Raw genomic sequence first — 20,475 nt, forward strand, 5'->3', positions numbered from 1 at the left:
GGCAAATTAACTTTACTAGAAGGAGGACATATGGAGGGATTACAAAACATAAACCTAATCCAACAAGCAAGGAAAAGCCCCAGTCTGCTTTGACCAGGCTAAAATCCTGAGTTAACTAAATAACAATCTAATTACATGCATTAATACAGACTAAGCTTAAGGAAAACAAGTGAGAGACGTTTTTTCATCTAGTTGTTGTATCAGTGACGTTAAAAAACAAGCTAATGACTGTTAAATAAACCCACTGCTTTTCTTTGGAGTTTTTTTTTTAACTCCAAATAGAAAAAATGGATATCTACTATTCTAATTTTGAGTCACATGACTACTGATTTGTTGTTTTGTCACTATGCTATGAGGATGTTGATGGTATTCTCACCCTGAGCTGGGCTCAACCACTACATCTGGCATTTTAGGGACTCTGGTTTGGCACACTTGCGGTGACTCATGGTCCAGGATGAAGACCTCATCCTGACAAATCTCTGTCACGAAATGCAGATGGTCCTACACACACACAAAAATTTCACTAATCATCTAAACCTCTAATGACTAAACATAACTCACAAAAAATGATTTAAGGCCTACCTGAGCCTTATCTATAGGGTAAAAGCGATCAGCGGATGTGGCTGTTGAAGAAAACATTATCAATATTATCATCATCATAAATTTGAATAGTGATATACAGAAAACCTATATCATCAAATATATCATCACCCCTGACTTACAGTCTAAGAAGCTCCAATTAGTGGAGAGTCTGTGTGCAGAAGTAGGCCGATGCAAAACTCTGCTCTCATCCTGAAAAAAGACATGTCTAAAATATTTCTAAAACAGTAGATTTTTATTACAAAAGAAAAAAAATATTGATGAATGAAAATAATAAATATCAAATAAATAATAAAAAATCTTTTCATCCTAATTTCTTTTTTCCTTGTATAGCTTATTTGCATAATATTTACATCTACCATTTACATCTAGCATTTAGCAGACACCCTCTTTCCAAAGAAGTGCTTTGTATTCGTCACCTCATGCAGTTTAATAGTTTAGTGACTAAGTGTACCATCTGGCTAAATCCCTATTAGGAGGTTATTAGAGCAAAAACGAAAGAAAACACAAGACAAAATGTTGTTTGTTTTTGCTTTACAAGTTCTCCAAGTGCTTAGTGAACAGCTGGGTCTATAGCATATTGCTGATCACCATCAACATTCATTTCTTATCTCAAGATCAAACACATGCAAGGCTTGTAGCTTTAAGGTTACTCTGTATATAGTAGTGTATTGAATGAAAATCCAACAACTGCCCTCAGACTTCCATCGCAAGTGTTTCATGTAAACAGAGTTTCTGGTATTTTTCCTGTATGAATAAAATGAATATGAACGTTAACTGCGCATACACTGCAGATAAAAGTAAGAACCCCCATGATGCATGATAGCGTTCCACATGATACGATTGAGTCACTTTAGTGTTGAAAGATTTATGATCAAACTCTTGATGTCACCCAAATGAAGATGGGTTCCCCTTTTGAGTCTGGTTTCTCTCAAGGTTTCTTCCTCATTACATCTAAGGGAGTTTTTCCTTGCCACAGTCGCCATGGCTTGCTCATCAGGGATAAATGCACACCATTCACCTTGACTGTTGATTTCTGTAAAGCTGCTTTGAGATAATGTCTGTTGTGAAAAGCGCTATACAAATAAACTTGACTTTACTTTACTCAACAAGGAACATTTCATTACCTGATAGTGCACTCTTTGACCAGCAGAGGGCGTCTGTTGCAGATCCTATAAATACAGGCAACACACATAATAGTTAATAGTATTAAAGAGAAAAAGCACATGCAGTACACAATTAATAATGTCACCTAATGTCAGTTTGGCTTATGTGCGCGCACACACACACACACACACAATCCTCTGTGGTCTGCACAATAAGGCTTAATGCTATACATAAGGTTTTACATGCATATCGGAACAAACATGCCTGGTTTTAAAATGTCGCTATATCATTTTGACAAAAAATTCATACAGCAAAACCAGATCATCACACATATATAAGTGCCAATAACCTATTTCTTACTGCTATACCATCCAAAATCTTCTATCTATCTATCTATCTATCTATCTATCTATCTATCTATCTATCTATCTATCTATCTATCTATCTATCTATCTATCTATCTATTATATATAAACTTCTATCATCTATAATAAGTTTTTTCTTCATCTTCATCTATAGCTACAAAGCATTACAATCTTATTCTCATGCCACTTTCATTTCCATATATGGGCACAAGAACACATATTCACACACACACACACACACACACACACACACACACACACACACACACACACACACACACACACACACAATACTCTGTGGTCTGAACAGTGCCTTCTGGAGTAGTTTGTCAGAACATAAATATGAGTTAGATTTATAGTTTTGAGATTGAAATAAACAGGAATGAAAATAATATTTGTTTCTAGCAGACTGGGAGGCATCATAATGTTAAAACACAACCTGACTTACTAACAAGCATTATGCTTTCACTACTGATTAGGTTCTTATATATATATATATATATATATATATATATATATATATATATATATATATATATCCTGTGACATGTCTGTGATTTTAATTACAGGTATAACATTTTTCCTGTTCATGTATATAGATATATACATATATATACTGGAAATGGTAATGAGTGTTAATTTACAGGCTGTGTAACATCGTCCTGATTGTAGCTTTAGTTTACTTTTCTCTGCCAAAAGACTACTAATTACTGCATGTCTGTGCTGATAGTGAGTCTGTCTTATAATGAGGCAAGTTAAAATGCCTCAGAGGACACACTGCCATAGTATGCAGCTGGACAGCTGCTCTGGATGAAGATACACTTTCTGTGGTGAAAGATTCTCACCTCCTGCAGTCTGTCAATGTAGAGTCGACAAGTTTCTAGGTCACAGTCTCCTCGTACCACCACGATGCCAACAGGGGTCGCTACAAACATACAAAGAGAGAGAATTGATATTAGTCAATAATGTACAGTATGTAAAAAAAATTATATAAGAGCAAAATGACACATGAAAGCAAAATATTGTTTGGTCCAGTGCAAAAGTACAGTAGAAATATTGAGAACTCACGTGTTCTGTTTCCAATATTTAACTCTCCATTTATGTGCATTCTAAAAATTCATTCTCACTATACATGTAAAAAGTAATTATTTTATTAAGTGTAGCCTTCCTGCCAACTCAAACCAATCTGCCCATTCTCATCTGATCTGTCTTATCAACAAGGTGTTTTTCTGCCTACAGAACCACTGCTCAATGGATGTTTTTGCAACATTTTATGCCACCTATAGAGATTGTTGTATGTTTAAATCCCAGGAAATCAGGAGTTTGTGAAATACTCAAACCAGCCTGACTGTCACCAACAACCATGCCACAGTCATGGTCCAATTCAATTAAATTAAATTCATATTCATTCATATAGTGCTTTTAACAATTGACATTGTCAAAAAGCAGTTGTACAGTTCTCTGGATATAGATTTAGACCAATAATGAGCAAGTCAGATAACAGTGGAAAGTAAAAACCTCCTGGGATAATAAAGTCTATAAAATACCATGTGTGCTGACCAGATCCTCAGTACAAACATCAAATGTGACCACATCTTCCTCGCTCTGATACTTGATGTGAACATGAACTGAAGCACTTGAGATATTATCTGCTAGTTTTTATATAATAAGCTACTGCCACATGGATACTTGAGTGAATAAGCCAAATGTTTCTGCTGCTAATTAAACCTACATTCATCTGATAAACCTACCATATTTTGTAGATGTACAGATACTGACTCTATCCCATCTGTTGCCCTAGATTATTTGTCCCCCACAGGGCAGCAAAGGACCACATTAGGTATAGTTTGAATCATGAACATTTTAGTATGGGATATGAATATGAGTAGTTGACGTTTAAGATTTAAACACTAGATAAGTTTAAAAAATAAGAATAGTATATGACCAGAGAAACTATACAAAACAAAGAATGTATGAATGGTATACAATTAACAATATTTTATGATGACTTATTTTACAATGTATAGACAGTGACTCAAATTTCTTCCCTAAAATATTCATATTTTATATATATATATTTTATTTGTAATTTTTTTTTTTTTTTTTTTTTTTATATGCCATGTTAGCTACAGAAAGAACTGTTAGAACAGAAATTTTGTTACAATATGTATAGTTTGGTGGCCCAATATTATTCTTCTATACTAGTGCCACATTTACATGTTTTCCAAGATACATGAAAAATGTTTTGAGCCTATTTCGCTTCAGTAAGGAATACACAAAATTCAGACATCCCTCTTAAACTGTTTAGTTAGTGCAGTAGTTACAGCAGGCAGGGAGTGAGGAAATGATCACTAGTCACTCACAGACTTCTCGCAGTCGCTCCTTGTCCAACTGTAAGCTTTCATATTCGTGCCGGCCGATGCGATTGACACGCAGTCGTAGGCGTTCAGGCACCATGTGAGGGCTGCACAGAGAAAACCATACATACACACACGTGTGCACACAAAAAGAATCAAGTGTACTGACAAATTTTCTGATAAAGAAAGCAAATTCTACAACATAGCATGTTTCTTGTTTCCTGTTTTCTTGGTTTTTTTTGCCGCAGCCACTCCAGTTTTAAAATGTTAAATAAACAGAAATTTGCTTTTAATTAATTAACATTTGGTAATTTGACACCTTACTGTCGCTGCTGAAAAAATGTTTCCTGAACATATAAAATGTAAATTAATGTGTAGAATGCAACAATAATGTTTACATAACAAGTGGTTGCTTGTTATGTAATTTTTATAAACACAGCTTTTTATTCTGGTATAATAAATATGAAACACCACCTCCGAATCAGAGGGAAAGTTATTTAAATACCATAAATAGAAAGAGAGTTCATAAAAAACGACAATAATTAGAATTTGTGGCTATATAAATATATACACATACATGTGTGTATATACAGTACAGACCAAAAGTTTGGACACACCTACTCATTCAAAGAGTTTTCTTTATTTTCATGACTATGAAAATTGTAGAGTCACACTGAAGGCATCAAAACTATGAATTAACACATGTGGAATTATATACATAACAAAAAAGTGTGAAACAACTAAAAATATGTCATATTGTAGGTTCTTCAAAGTAGCCACCTTTTGCTTTGATTACTGCTTTGCACACTCTTGGCATTCTCTTGATGCTTACTTTGAAGAACCTACAATATGACATATTTTCAGTTGTTTCACAATTTTTTGTTATGTATATAATTCCACATGTGTTAATTCATAGTTTTGATGCCTTCAGTGTGAATCTACAATTTTCATAGTCATATAATAATAAAATAATAAAAATAAAGAAAACTCTTTGAATGAGAAGGTGTGTCCAAACTTTTGGTCTGTACTATATATATATATATATATATATATATATATATATATATATATATATATATATATATATATATATATATATATACAGTGAGGAAAATAAGTATTTGAACACCCTGCTATTTTGCAAGTTCTACCACTTAGAAATCATGGAGGGGTCTGAAATTGTCATCGTAGGTGCATGTCCACTGTGAGAGACATAATCTAAAAAAAAAAATCCAGAAATCACAATGTATTATTTTTTAACTATTTATTTGTATGATACAGCTGCAAATAAGTATTTGAACACCTGAGAAAGTCAATGTTAATATTTTGTACAGTAGCCTTTGTTTGCAATTACAGAGGTCAAACGTTTCCTGTAGTTTTTCACCAGGTTTGCACACACTGCAGGAGGGATTTTGGCCCACTCCTCCACACAGATCTTCTCTAGATCAGTCAGGTTTCTGGCCTGTTGCTGAGAAACACAGAGTTTGAGCTTCCTCCAAAGATTCTATATTGGGTTTAGGTCTGGAGACTGGCTAGGCCACGCCAGAACTTTGATATGCTTCTTACAGAGCCACTCCTTGGTTATCCTGGCTGTGTGCTTCGGATCATTGTTATGTTGGAAGACCCAGCCTCGACCCATCTTCAATGCTCTAACTGAGGGAAGGCGGTTGTTCCCCCAAAATCTCCCAATACATGGCCCCGGTCATCCTCTCCTTAATACAGTGCAGTCGCCCTGTCCCATGTGCAGAAAAACACCCCCAAAACATGATGCTACCACCCCCATGCTTCACAGTAGGGATGGTGTTCTTGGGATGGTACTCATCATTCTTCTTCCTCCAAACACGTTTAGTGGAATTATGACCCAAAAGTTCTATTTTGGTCTCATCTGACCACATGACTTTCTCCCATGACTCCTCTGGATCATCCAAATGGTCATCGGCAAACTTAAGACATGCCTGGACATGTGCTGGTTTAAGCAGGGGAACCTTCCGTGCCATGCATGATTTCAAACCATGACGTCCTAGTGTATTACCAACAGTAACCTTGGAAACGGTGGTCCCAGCTCTTTTCAGGTCATTGACCAGCTCCTCCCGTGTAGTTTTGGGCTGATTCTCACCTTCCTTAGGATCATTGAGACCCCACGAGGTGATATCTTGCATGGAGCCCCAGTCCGAGGGAGATTGACAGCCATGTTTAACTTCTTCCATTTTCTAATGATTGCTCCAGCAGTGGACCTTTTTTCACCAAGCTGCTTGGCAATTTCCCCGTAGCCCTTTCCAGCCTTGTGGAGGTGTACAATTTTGTCTCTAGTGTCTTTGGACAGCTCTTTGGTCTTGGCCATGTTAGTAGTTGGATTCTTACTGATTGTATGGGGTGGACAGGTGTCTTTATGCAGCTAACGACCTCAAACAGGTGCATCTAATTTAGGATAATAAATGTAGTGGAGGTGGACATTTTAAAGGCAGACTAACAGGTCTTTGAGGGTCAGAATTCTAGCTGATAGACAGGTGTTCAAATACTTATTTGCAGCTGTATCATACAAATAAATAGTTTAAAAATCATATATTGTGATTTCTGGAATTTCTTTTTTAGATTATGTCTCTCACAGTGGACATGCACCTACAATGACAATTTCAGACCCCTACATGATTTCTAAGTGGGAGAACTTGCAAAATAGCAGGGTGTTCAAATACTTATTTTCCTCACTGTATATATATATACACACATACGTGTAGGTTTTATTAATTTATTTTTTGCAAAAGCACGCTTCATAAGCACAAAACAAACAGCACTAACTCACACTATGTATAGCTGAGTGGAATGTACATGAACACATTACACAAACTCATGGACACATGCTGTATTTTCTAGACAATAAATCATAAGTATAATGATATCTCCCCAAACCTTCTACGCAGGTTTTTCCTGCTTCTAAATCAGCACTAGCTGAATTATATTGCAACTTCTGCTATAGTCTTACAAATTTAATGACCCTGTCAGACATGAAAAGTATTCTATCTGGGAGTATTTTATTTCTTCTATAATAAAGCTCTAAAGTTCTATTAGTAAGCCACAGTGGCACTGAGGATTTCATAAAAAAAGGACCTAAAACATTTCTGACTTATGTGAGTGTTAATAATGGTTAATACAATGCATGACCAGCAATAAATAGGGCAGATATGCAGACTGTAACAAATGGGTCTTGATATTCTTTTAATGTTATATATTTAAAAATTTAGGAGATCAGAATCAAAATCAGGTTTATTGGCCAAGTGTGTTGGCACACACAAGGAATTTGGTTCCAGCCGTTAGTGACTCTCAAAAGTACAGACATAAATAACACTACACATTTAGCTTGGATTGTAATATATATATATATATATAGCAGGCATCAGGCATAACATTATGACCACCTGTCTGATATTGTATTGGTCCCCCTTTTGCTGACAAAACAGTTCTGACCCGACGAGCATTAACACCATTAACTTCTTTGAGCTACAGGAGCTTGTTTGTTGGCTCGAACCACACAAGCCTTTGCTCCCAACGTGCATCAATGAGCCTTGGCCGCCCATGAACCTGATGCCGGTTTACCACTGTTTCTTCATTGGACCACTTTTGATATATACTAACCACAGCAGACTTGGAAACATCCCACAAGAGCTGTAGTTTTGACCCAGTCGTTTATCAATCACAATTTGGCCCTTGTCAAACTCACACATTTGTCCTGCTTCTAACACATCAATTTTGAGGACAAAATGTTCATTTGTTGACAATTGTATCCCACCCAATAACAGGTGCCATGATATAGAGATAATCAGTGTTTTTCACTTTACCGGTCATAATGTTATAATCTCATAATTTTATGGCTGATCGGTGTATATATCTGCAAATTTGTGGTTTCAACGTGGCTACAATTTGGAAAATTCTTACAGTTTCCTAAATACTGCTATCACTTCCTGTGCACAAAATAACCTAAATGCTGGAGCAGCATTTTCAGCACATTTCAGAAATAAAACTGCCATATTACTGTAGAATTATGCAAAAATGATGCCATTGGACTATAAGTTGCTGCTTAATGGGAATAAAAATATTTCATTGTAAGAATGTGTTTTATAGTCTGGAAAATACGGGCTACAGGAAAGCTTTTCACAAACGAATATATGGATCTTGTGTGTGCAGTTTATGCAGTCACACAAGCGAAGCCTCCTTCCACCCTCACACACCTTGTTGCGCACACAAATACACACACACACTCTCTGCATGGTTGAGGAGTGTGAGGCAGGTGTGTGAGCATGTGTGCGATGAGGACCAGAGAAATACTTACACCGAGAAGGAGTCAGGGGGAGCAGAGAGGCGGCGCAGATCTGCTGCGCACACTTTCTGAATGCTGCACCAGCACAGGCAACACAGGAGCAAGCAAGAGAGAGGGAGAGAAAGAGAGAAAAAGAGAGAGAGAGAGAGAGAGAGAGTGAGAGAGAGAGAGAGAGAGAGAGAGAGAGAGAGGGATAGAGAGAGAGAGAGAGAGAGAGAGAGAGAAATAGAGGGAGAGAGGGAGAGAGAGAGAGAGAGAGAGAGAAAGAGAGAGAGAGAGAGAGAGAGAGAGAGAGAGAGAGAGAGAGAGAGAGAGAGAGAGAGAGAGAGAGAGAGAGAGAGAGAAAGCAAGGGGGAGACACAAACATGGACAAGGGGCTCAGTTGAGTTATCAGCAAGGAAAGTGATGTGGAATTAAAGACAGGTTACAGCATGGCTAAGAAAGAAACACTGCTGAGTGAAAGAATGATAGAGTGAAGGAAGGGACAGAGACTGGTGCAGTTTAAAGAGCTCATCACACAGGAAACACAGATGGAGGAAGAGGAACTCAAACCAGGATATAAGCTTAAACAGCAGGCAGAACATCACACCGGTTAGTTTTACAATCAGAACCAGCCACTTAAGTGTTCAGAATCGTGTGCATGTACAGAATGTGTGAAATAATAAATGTTCCTCTTATTACAATAATTACATCAGTGTTGTAGAAATCAATTTCATCATACTCATGCACTCAAACACCCTTGTATTAAAAAAGTGACCTGATTGAACCCAGAAATGGACTATGCATTATAAATGGCATATTTCTTCAAACAGATATTAATTTCGCATGAAATAAATGTTCAAAATCTAAGTCTGCGTAATAGAAGTAACATCATGCTTTTTAATGTCTGGAATTCAAATGGTGTTTTGTTAGGAACATAGTGTGTCATAGTAGTAGACGCAGTTCTATTTAGTGAATTTAAATGTTCTGTTTATCTTTTGTTTAGCATAGGGCTTACTTGCAGAAAAGATTTTAAGTAATCATTGTTGACAGGAATTCTGTATATTTCTGAAGACAAAAAGCTTCTTAACGGTTTTTGGATGATTAATGTTTCAGGTCTAAAGAGGTTCTACTTAGATCATGTTGTCAAAGGAAAATTTTTTATTCTGATGAAGATCTTACAGTGTTTTGGGAAGAACCACATATGGGTGGAAAAGTCAGGTGTATCAGTACTTTTGTCCATACAATGTAAATAATGCAATGCACACAGTTTTATGTGTACAGTGGGAAATATAGAAAGTAGCAAACTAGAACATATATACCCTTTACAAAAACATTCTGTGAACAGGATGCCATTTGGAATTTGTCAACAGGAAAAACGCTTATGTGTATAAATAAATTACATTTACAGTAATTTCTGGACTATAAAGCGCATATATAAGCCGCACCCACTGAATTTGACAAAGCTGCACCTGTCTATAAGCCTACATATATCTCTACACTAAAACTTTACACAGGCTTAAATGAAAGACAGTGTCTGTTACACGGTGTAACGGGTGAAATATGTTGTGGCTCCTTTAAGAGCAGAGCGGCATTTTGGGAATAGCCTGCCGGCGCATTTTTTCCGGTATTACTGCATGTGTGCAAGACCGAGGAATATGTCCTTATTATTTTCTGACTCTCATTTCTAAGTTTCTTTGACTAACCAGTAACGCTGTTGCCAAGAAAAAAGCACAAGTTTTGGAAACCTGTCTGTGCTTATATGATTTCTGTTGTAACTGGAGTTAGTGAGCTCTCCTTTAACCCTGACTCAACGCGTTACAACGGCTTGTATCTTAACAGTAGCCTACCAAAAAAGTCATTGCTCACTGTCTTTCTCCTTCCTTTCACAGCTATTTCTCTCTGGAGTTTATCTTTTGGCATCGTCGTGCGTTTAAAGAAAAAGTTTTTTCTCCCGATGCCGTGCAGCTCAGAACACAGGTGAGTTGCGTTTTTTTGTTTCCGTTCGGAAATTTCATTGGTCTAATGTTATGGGGCTCAGTTTTTTGGCTTGAAGTTTGTGAAACCCAGGAAAAATTAATAAAAAAGCCGCTTCGTTGTTTAAGCCGCGGGGTTCAAAACGTGGGAAAAAAGTAGCGGCTTATAGTCCGAAAAATATGATAGTTAAAATCACTGAAATTATTACAAAGATCAATAATAAAAAAATTCATTATAGAATTATGAACATGCTATTTTCTTTAGTCATAAAAGCAACATGAACGAATAATAAATCTTTTGTATGTTTGTGTATGTGTGTCTTACTCATTAAGCAGTGGAACAGATGTGCGTCTCTTGCTTTTCTGCACCATGTTGGCTTGGTTACGGAGTGAGATACGAAGTGTGGATGGTGCCAGGCGACATGGCTCTCCATCCACCTGCACAGGCACTGTTTTGTAGGTAGTGAGTATCACTTCTCTGCACTGATGTAGTCGCTCACCGTGACCTCCAACCTGCAGCGCTGCCTAATGCACCAGAGGATCAATATTTACACAATCCTTTGATTTTCAGCAAGACATATCCAGCAATTTCATAACATACCTGGTATATAAAGTAGCCACTCACCAAGGAGGCCATTGTAAATCCGATAACCTCGATACAGCCGTCATCATGCCGCTGAGGTTCGAAGTCTCTGTGGTCACCTGTGTTACCCCAGGGCATAGTCCCTGCACAGTACCTGCAGAGAAGTGGGATGAGTGTGTGTAAAGAAATGTCACATATACCAGAGATTCTCAAACCATTTGTACCCAGAGGAACACATGTACCATAAATTCTACAACTACATGTTTGCAGTAAATTTCAGGTTATTTATAGGAGCTATAGGGCTTTTTATTTCTGAACCTTTTCACCAACATTAGATACATTTTATTGCCTTATGTTATTGAGTTATGGATTAAATGACCAGTTAGATAGGCTAATAGTTATAAGAACAAAATCAACTTTGCTAATGGTTTTGATCTCCAACATTTTATTAAATTGAATTAAATTAAATTCTGATGACATCATGATTGTAAATCACACGCTGCAGTAAAACTGATGCACACCAACAGATGGATGGTGAACTGCATTTAAGCTCTGCACATCGATAGTCACTTTGACTTTCTGCCACTTGACCTATATATCAAGAGGTACTTTGTCCAACATAAAATAAAATGTCCTAAAAAGTTGCCTGAGCCCTTCAGGCCATATCCAAGTCCAAGTCCGCATTACACCATTATGATGTTAAGTATGGACCTGGAGTAACTATTCCACAAGGTCTTGACATCTCATTATCTACTCAAGTGCTTGTGCAAGTGCTTTTCATTGACTGGTGAAATGTAAGTCATGTTCCATTCAAGGATCAGGTTCACAGTTCAATTTACCAGTCCTTTTAAACCACTGCCACTGCTTTGATTCAGTGGCATCCAATGTGCCACCAGAAACTGCTCAGATATGATTTGTCTTCGTTAACAGTCACAAAGGTTTTGGGTAAGAGGCTACTGTTGCATCAGCATCGATATGAGCTTTTCCAAGGTACACATTAAGGACCCATATAGGATTGCTGAAAGCATTTTAGGCATGCACAAACAAGGACTGCTAATTAATTTGAGATAGGAACACTGAATACTTAGAAATAGTTTCTCAACTTTTCTTTCATGTTTCATGCTGTCTACAGATTTTACTCAAACTTTTGTGAAATAAAAAAAAAACCTCTATTTAAATGCATCTAGATATAAGCTTTTAGGCAATATGGTAATCCTTATAGTGTGCAGGAAAATTTTTTAGCTTGCAATCAAGGATACTTTTGGATTTTCAATATTGAGTAAAATCACTCATAATAGAGGATCTATGAGGTCTTATGGACAAAAAACAGATCAGTAGCATAGATGTGGGTTCTTAAATTTGTACACTAACCTGGGAATGTTTAAGAAGACAATGCACTGAAACTTCAGCTCCTGGATCTTGGCTGTGAGATCCGTACCGTCACACTTCAGAGGCCAATCAGTACGACACAGTGGGAAAAGGCGAACACAAAAACTGAGAATTGTGGTAGTTATAGGAAGCATTATTCAAGCAAGCGTGTCAGACTTGTGTAGATTTATCAGTGAGGCATGTGGGAAGCCTTCACTGCCAATAGGTTTAATGGATTGGACAGGGCACCTCAAACACCAGTATCAATTTCTTCACACAATAGAAAGTTTCAGAAGACATGGGCTACTCACCACCACTCTGACATGCTTGGACAGGTCCCTGGAGCTCCTCTGTAGGAAGTCAGAAAAGGCAGCCTGAGGGGACAGAGACACGCACACAGTCATTTCCTTTCTCTCCCACACTCTCTTATTAATCTAAGATAAGCCTACAGTCTCTCAGCTCTGGCACCCAGAGTTGTGCTCACCCCTGCATAGAACATCTTGTTGCGGAAGCGGCTGTTGAATTTCTCAGGGTTGGCCTCTGAAGGAAAGACACAGAATGCTGAACTGGAGAACAGCTATAGATTTTGTTAGATTTGTCATATTAAAACAAACACAGTTTTATGTAATAAGTTACAAGTCCACTGACCTCTAGATTCATGGAACTCGAGAGTGACATGAGCATCAAAGCCAAGGCTGAAGTAGTTATTGAACACGTTCAAAGGAAGCTGGAAAAAAGGATAAATTGGACAATATAAAAAATTTACAGATTCTTCTCTTTCCTCATGTCTACACGGTCTTTATGTCAAAATGAAATACCTTGTTTAAATAGTACTTTTCAGAAACATAATCTAACATAAAAGGGGATATTGAGACATGCAGTTCTTAATAAAAGACTCACCACATAGCTGCATGCAGGGTCTTAATAAATGTCACTCAAAGCATACTTTATTTTCACATATGTATAATTTCTGTATAAAACAGAAATTATGTCTCTCAAAAGGAATAACAATAGGCCTTTTTAATAAGTTTTTTCTCAGTGGCTGTATCTCAGGTGTACAGTTTAATTAGGCATAAGCTGCACTATATAAGTCCTGCAGTGCTATTATATTATACCCTATGTAGTTAGAGAAATGGTACTTTGTGAAGTCTGTGTGAAATAATGGCCAAACACTAGAAAACATTACTATGGGTCAAGCTTAAAAGTGCAAATCATCATCCTCTGATGTATAACCTTGTATCCTGTCCTCCCTTACCTTCTGAGTGCCCTCCTCGGGCTGTGCAGGCGAACGCTCCACCTGCAGATTCCAGCGGTCAAGTTGGACCACAGTCCCATCCTCCACATGGCACAGGATCTTAGACACCGGCTCATCTGTGTAACCCTTAAGAAAGAGAGAGAGCATGAGAAAGAATTAAACGGAGATAGACAGAGGATGACAGGGAGCGAGTGTCTGTATTAAGTGTGATGTCACTTTAAAGCTTTTAGAAAGTCATTACCTGCCATTATAATGACCCATAGGGAGCTTTTTTCCTTGAGGGTTAAATAGAGCCCTTGAACACATCAATTGAGATAATTACAGCATCTATTCTAATGTACAACAAGAGACTTACAACGATAGTTGTGCCAATAACACCATTTTGCATGAAAAACATGAAAGGACAATAGAGAGAGAGAAGATCTCCAGACTCATCAAGGTCAATGCGAGCTTGTTTCCAGTTCCGACTGGCAGCAGTAATGGCAGCACATAGTTCAATATAAGGCCTTTTATATGTAGAGAATAATCACTCAAGTAGCCCTTGTCATAATCAAGCCCACTTCACTAATCAAGCTACGCTTAGAAGGCCAATCAATCAAATTAGTCCATGAGTGCTTTTTGTTTCTATACCTAATATGCAAGCACACAAATAAACAAGTCCTCTGCCGGTAGCTGCTTGCTATGTCTCGCTGTCTCAATTATACCATTTGTAAAAAACAATAATTGTGTTATTCATCACTACTTTATAGTCAACACCAGAATGCGATTACCACACAGATTTAATGCAGCATTTCATTATTTAATATAATTATTGTTGACGACCCTGCATATCACCCATGTCCCCCTACACACTACTGTCTGCTTTGAAGCTGTCTACCTCTAGAGAGGCTTCAGAGATGGTACACAGAAACCCCACTCTTATTAGAAGAGATGCTAATTAGCATCAGAAACATGCTTTCATTACACAATTGCTCAAAGCTTTAAGTGCTAATGGAGAAGCGGAGCTAGCTGACCTTAAAGAGATTCTACAGTTACGTGTGAAGGGGTTAATAGTTACACCTTGCATTACACAATCCCACATTAATAGTGCAGACACCAAAGGCACTATAACATCCGAAAACATTTTTAATATCATTTAATACCATTTCAGTACCAGGAGTTCCGAAGGTGGGCCTTGTTGCACTACTGAAATAACCTGCTGTTTTCTTTCTTAAACATTTACTCTCAAAATTCCAAGAGCCATCAGTTAGTCCTCTCACTCACTACCTCATCACTCTCATTAATACATTACTACTGTTATGACTATATACCTTTCCAACTCATCTCACTGTAGTTACTGAATAATTAATATCAGTTTCTGAATAAAACGTATTTAAATAAATAAACTGAGACATTGAACAAAGACACTAGACATGGCTTTTGGGGTATCAGGGAGCTGAATCTCTACATCATTATTACCATTTTGTCATATTTTCATCAAAAGGTGAAAATTACAATGATTGTCAATTACAATTTCCATGGTGCAAACTTGTCCATGTTATTGTTAATAATATAAGTCGTGTGCAATTTTGTTGCATCTAAATAAGCTGCTTAAACAAATTACCAGATGCACATTTTACATGTAATTCATTGCACATTGTTAGAACTATGAGCTATGAGGAAAAAATCGAAACTAGAACTAGGAGTTTATTTTCCTCTGTCTTTGGCCCGTTCTTGTTTTGAGCGCACATATATTTTGAATGGCACTGATGCTAATCGAAACAGCTTCAGCGCCAACCGAGTGCTCTCTGAAAGAAGAAAGCCAGGTTGCACATGGTTTATTAATCAATGTTTTTCAGTTCATGAATCATTCATATATCTTTTGCTTTCTATGGTGCGAGTTCAGGAAGAAGATGACTCACTCCTCCCCAGTTGAGTGTCCTGGCGAGGTCGTTTCCTGTGCCAAGGGGAAGAACAGCAACAGGAGGCTGTGGGTTCATCTGTAGTTCGTCCAGCACCGATAGGATCCAGCCCACCTGCAGCATTCAACACACAGACACATACTGGTGTGATCTCTGAAATAATAAATAACAGTCAGTGCGATCTGAATAATTACTACTCATTGTGTTCATTTTGCTAAGATATTGTATTGTTTAAAGAGGACAAAGATAATATTGCTATAATTCATAGCAGTGTTACTCAATCCTGGTCCTAGAATACCCCTACCTCACCCTGTGTGGGCCTTCCGTGCTTTAAAACACACCCATGTCAGTCCAATTCTCGTTTATTAGCTAGTTAGGTTATTTAAGAGAGCTAGCAGCTAAAAAACAAAAAAAGGAGTATTGTGAAATAGTGGATCTAATGTTGATTATGAAAGGAATAAAGTTTTAGAGTGGTAATGCATCACATGACCACAGCATTAATGATTTTTCTGTAATAGCATGCCACCAGGTTTCCTTCAGGTTCTTCCTCACCTTCCAAAAATGCTAGGTGGATTGTTATGTAATGTGAATGCACAATTGTGGAAGTGGAAAAAAAAAAAAATTTTAAATAGGTAAACAGGCAAACAATCCACAAGGACAGACAGAATCAAAACATAGACCAGGTAATAGATCGGCCAATTGGCGAACAATGTGAAAGATGCTAAACAAGAGCAAAAAATAAAAAACAAGGAACAAAACAGTTCACAAAGTGACAGAAAGCTGAACACATTATTTCGAGAAGACAAAGCGGAAACAATGTGGCATTTATGCACTTGTGAATTAAACGAAGAAATGAAATCAGCTGTGAATGAAAAGACACTTGTCACATGAAAACAGTAAAGGTAATGCAAAAGGGCTCTAACGCTTCATGCTGGCCAGCGCTTCGTAACCATTGGTTAGCCAAACTCTGTGGGAGGGGGATGCTCTCTAAAAGAATGGTTAATATAAATGGCCCTTATAAGGCAATTATAATGAGATTTGAAATGAGTGTATTATGATGTAATATGCAATGTTTCCAGCTTTAAGTTTCTAATGGAAAGGTCTAATTGTTTTAAAACTCAGAGTTAAACTTACCGTTCCGTCACCTCCACAGGCAAGGATGCGAAGATTTGGCACTTTTCTGTACAATTCCAACCTGAGAGAAACAGTCATATGGCATAGCTATAAATTTATGAGCAGTGTAGAAATACATATTGTGTTCAAACAATAATGTGTAGCATGTCTTCTCTCTCAGTCTTTCTCTCTCACTCTCTTTCTCTCTCTTTTCTCAACAGACGAGTGTGCTGGTATCTGTAAGTCCAGTTAAAGATGCACGTTTTGGCAGAGAGGCTTTAATCACAGCTCTGTCAGGCTAAACTCAGCAGTAGGCACCACCAGCTGGGTCCTGCCCTCTTTCGTTCGCTCTTTTTCTCTCGTTCTTTCTTCTTTCTATTTGTCTCTTTCTGCCTGTATATGTGTCTACCTCACTCCATCTTCCTATGTGTATGTCTTTCTGCCCCTGTCTAGCTTATTTCCTTCATGTCTCTCTTTCTGTTTCTTTTCCTTAAGCCCCTGTCAGCTCAGAACAAACAGCAGATCCCCTCTGAGCGCAAGGACGTGCTTTACTGCCCACAGAAAACAGCTCAATTATGAGACAGAACCAAGCAGGGACCTAGCATGAACTAAGACCAGAGAGTAAAGAAAAGAAACTTCTGGAACACTTAACTCTCTAAAAGAGAAACATTACATCTTCTATTAGTGTTGTCATTTGAAGATTATAATAAATGTTTACAAGTTTTTAAATGCATTTAAAAGGAAGGACACCATTTGAAGAACTTGCATATTAATCTTATAAATAAGCATCTTGTCCATTATCAAACACAGCACTGATTTTAGTTTCAGTGTTTTTCATTAACATGGTTTCCACATTATCCACAATGCCAATTGACTGTTTACAGATAGAGGTGGCAATGGCATGTCAAAACATTATATTAATAAATCATTTATTTCTTCTTCTTCTTCTTCTTCTTCTTCTTCCGTCTCCATTCTACCCTGTCCTCTACATCTGCCTCTTTCAAATTCGCCACCAGCATGTCTTCCCTTTCACTCTTGCAGATATCCTTTTATCACAAATCACTCCTGCCATTCCACCCACTCTACATCACCTGCACTCTTTTCTTCACTTCTCTAACACACTCTCCATTACTTTGTACTGTTGACCCCAGGTACTTAAACTCCTCCACCTTCACCACCTCTTCTCCCTGCAACTGCACCACTCCACTGCCCTTCCTCTCATTCACACACATGTACTCTGTCTTACTCCTACTGACTTTCATTCCCATTCTTTCCAGCGTGTACCTCCAACTCTCCAGGATCTTCTCAACCTGCTCTCTCCTCTCACCACAAATCACAATATCATCCGCAAACATCATAGTCCATTAAAACTCCTGTCTGACCTCGTCCGTCAACCTGTCAATCACCACTGCAAACAGGAAAGGGCTCAGAGCCGATCCTTGATGCAAACCAATCTCCAACTTAAACCAGTCTGTCGTTCCTACTGTACACTTCATTGCTGTCAAACTGTCCTCATACATGTCCTGTACCACCCTCACATCCTTCTCTGACACACCTGACTTCCTCATACAATACCACAACTTCTCTCTCGGCACCCTGTAAAAGGCTTTCTCTAAATCCACAAACACACAATGCAACTCCTTCTGACCTTCTCTATACTTCTCCATCAACATTCTCAAAGGAAATATTGCGTCTGTGGTGCTCTTCCTCGGCATGAAACCATACTGTTGATTACAGATGGTCACCTCTTCTCTCAGCCTGGCTTCCACCACTCTTTCCCATAACTTCATGGTGTCTGATCTTTAATCCCCTTTCATCTTTAACTTTAATCCCCTGTTATTCCTGCAGGTCTGCACATCTCTCTTATTATTAAAAACCAGTACCAGCACACTCCTTCAATTTTGGTAAAAATCTTCACTGCCATCTCTCCTAAACATCTCCACGCTTCTACTGGTATGACATCTGGTCTAAACGACTTTCCAACCTTCATCCTCTTAATCGCTGCTCTCACTTCCTTACTAATCCTATCCACTTCCTGCTTCACCATCGCCACACCATCCACCCTTCTCTCTCTCTCATTTTCCTCATTCATCAGCTGCTCAAAATACTCCATTTTCATCATCTTCACATCTTCAAAAACACTTCATCTTCTAAACACACTCTCCCCACTAGTCACCACAATTTAATGCCTACCTTTCTCATCTCTCTGCAGATCCCAAATCTGTTTTACCAGCCTCTTTCTCCTTATGTCTTTCTGTAATCCTCATCACACCACCACATCCCTTTGTCTTACTTTCTCTTTTCAGTTGTCACACTAAGTACCTTCCAAGCTGAATCCTTTATTACTTCTTGTAACTTGTAGTTGCCCAATCATCCAGTTTATCATCACCCCTTCAACTTCCAGCTTCACATTTTTTACTCTATCAGAAACTCTTTTCACCTCCACTACACTATTACTGCACTTTTCCTTCAGGATCACCTCTATACCATTTCTCTTTCCATCCACACCATTTAAAGCCACCTTTATATATATATGTGTGTGTGTGTGTGTGTGTGTGTGTGTGTGTGTGTGTGTGTGTGTGTGTGTGTGTATATATATATATATATATATATATATATATATATATATATATATATATATATATATATATACAGTGAGGAAAATAAGTATTTGAACACCCTGCTATTTTGCAAGTTCTCCCACTTAGAAATCATGGAGGGGTCTGAAATTGTCATCGTAGGTGCATGTCCATTATGAGAGACATAATCTAAAAAAAATAAATCCAGAAATCACAATATATGATTCATAACTATTTATTAGTATGATACAGCTGCAAATAAGTATTTGAACACCTGTCTATCAGCTAGAATTCTGACCCTCAAAGACCTGTTAGTCTGCCTTTAAAATGTCCACCTCCACTACATTTATTATCCTAAATTAGATGCACCTGTTTGAGGTCGTTAGCTGCATAAAGACACCTGTCCACCCCATACAATCAGTAAGAATCCAACTACTAACATGGCCAAGACCAAAGAGCTGTCCAAAGACACTAGAGACAAAATTGTACACCTCCACAAGGCTGGAAAGGGCTACGGGGAAATTGCCAAGCAGCTTGGTGAAAAAAGGTCCACTGTTGGAGCAATCATTAGAAAATGGAAGAAGCTAAACATGACTGTCAATCTCCCTCGGACTGGGGCTCCATGCAAGATCTCACCTCGTGGGGTCTCAATGATCCTAAGGAAGGTGAGAAATCAGCCCAGAACTACACGGGAGGAGCTGGTCAATGACCTGATAAGAGCTGGGACCATTACTGTTGGTAATACACTAAGACGTCATAGTTTCAAATCATGCATGGCACGGAAGGTTCCCCTGCTTAAACCAGCACATGTCCAGGCACTTCTTAAGTTTGCCACTGACCATTTAGATGATCCAGAGGAGTCATGGGAGAAAGTCATGTGGTCAGATGAGCCCAAAATAGAACTTTTGGGTCATAATTCCACTACACGTGTTTGGAGGAAGAAGAATGATGAGTACCATCCCAAGAACACCATCCCTGCT

At 38.0% G+C, this 20,475-nt stretch overlaps 1 protein-coding gene across 9 annotated transcripts in view; it reads right to left on the bottom strand.

Moving 5' to 3' along the window:
* The window catches only part of dgki (diacylglycerol kinase, iota), a 74,524-nt gene that overhangs the window by 6,338 nt on the left and 47,711 nt on the right, over nucleotides 1-20,475 (bottom strand). For 5 of the 9 annotated variants that reach the window (XR_014531361.1, XR_014531363.1, XM_083528346.1 and 2 more), the window contains exons 12-27: nucleotides 16,938-16,998; nucleotides 15,804-15,917; nucleotides 13,903-14,028; nucleotides 13,296-13,374; nucleotides 13,132-13,187; nucleotides 12,959-13,021; nucleotides 12,651-12,724; nucleotides 11,322-11,433; nucleotides 11,022-11,221; nucleotides 8,754-8,816; nucleotides 4,436-4,536; nucleotides 2,918-2,997; nucleotides 1,728-1,772; nucleotides 723-792; nucleotides 583-623; nucleotides 377-501 (exon numbers count right to left, since the gene is read on the bottom strand). Coding sequence is in view for 5 of the 9 variants with exons in the window: in XM_083528346.1 (XP_083384472.1) it covers nucleotides 377-501; nucleotides 583-623; nucleotides 723-792; nucleotides 1,728-1,772; nucleotides 2,918-2,997; nucleotides 4,436-4,536; nucleotides 8,754-8,816; nucleotides 11,022-11,221; nucleotides 11,322-11,433; nucleotides 12,651-12,724; nucleotides 12,959-13,021; nucleotides 13,132-13,187; nucleotides 13,296-13,374; nucleotides 13,903-14,028; nucleotides 15,804-15,917; nucleotides 16,938-16,998 (1,410 nt within the window). In the remaining 4 variants the exon portion in view is untranslated. The remainder of the gene's footprint in view (nucleotides 1-376; nucleotides 502-582; nucleotides 624-722; nucleotides 793-1,727; nucleotides 1,773-2,917; nucleotides 2,998-4,435; nucleotides 4,537-8,753; nucleotides 8,817-11,021; nucleotides 11,222-11,321; nucleotides 11,434-12,650; nucleotides 12,725-12,958; nucleotides 13,022-13,131; nucleotides 13,188-13,295; nucleotides 13,375-13,902; nucleotides 14,029-15,803; nucleotides 15,918-16,937; nucleotides 16,999-20,475) is intronic. The other 4 variants (XR_014531360.1, XR_014531362.1, XM_083528348.1 and 1 more) reach the window with 1 other exon arrangement.

This window comes from Silurus aristotelis, assembly GCF_946808225.1.
Source record: "Silurus aristotelis genome assembly, chromosome: 24".
Taxonomy (NCBI): Eukaryota; Metazoa; Chordata; class Actinopteri; order Siluriformes; family Siluridae; genus Silurus; species Silurus aristotelis.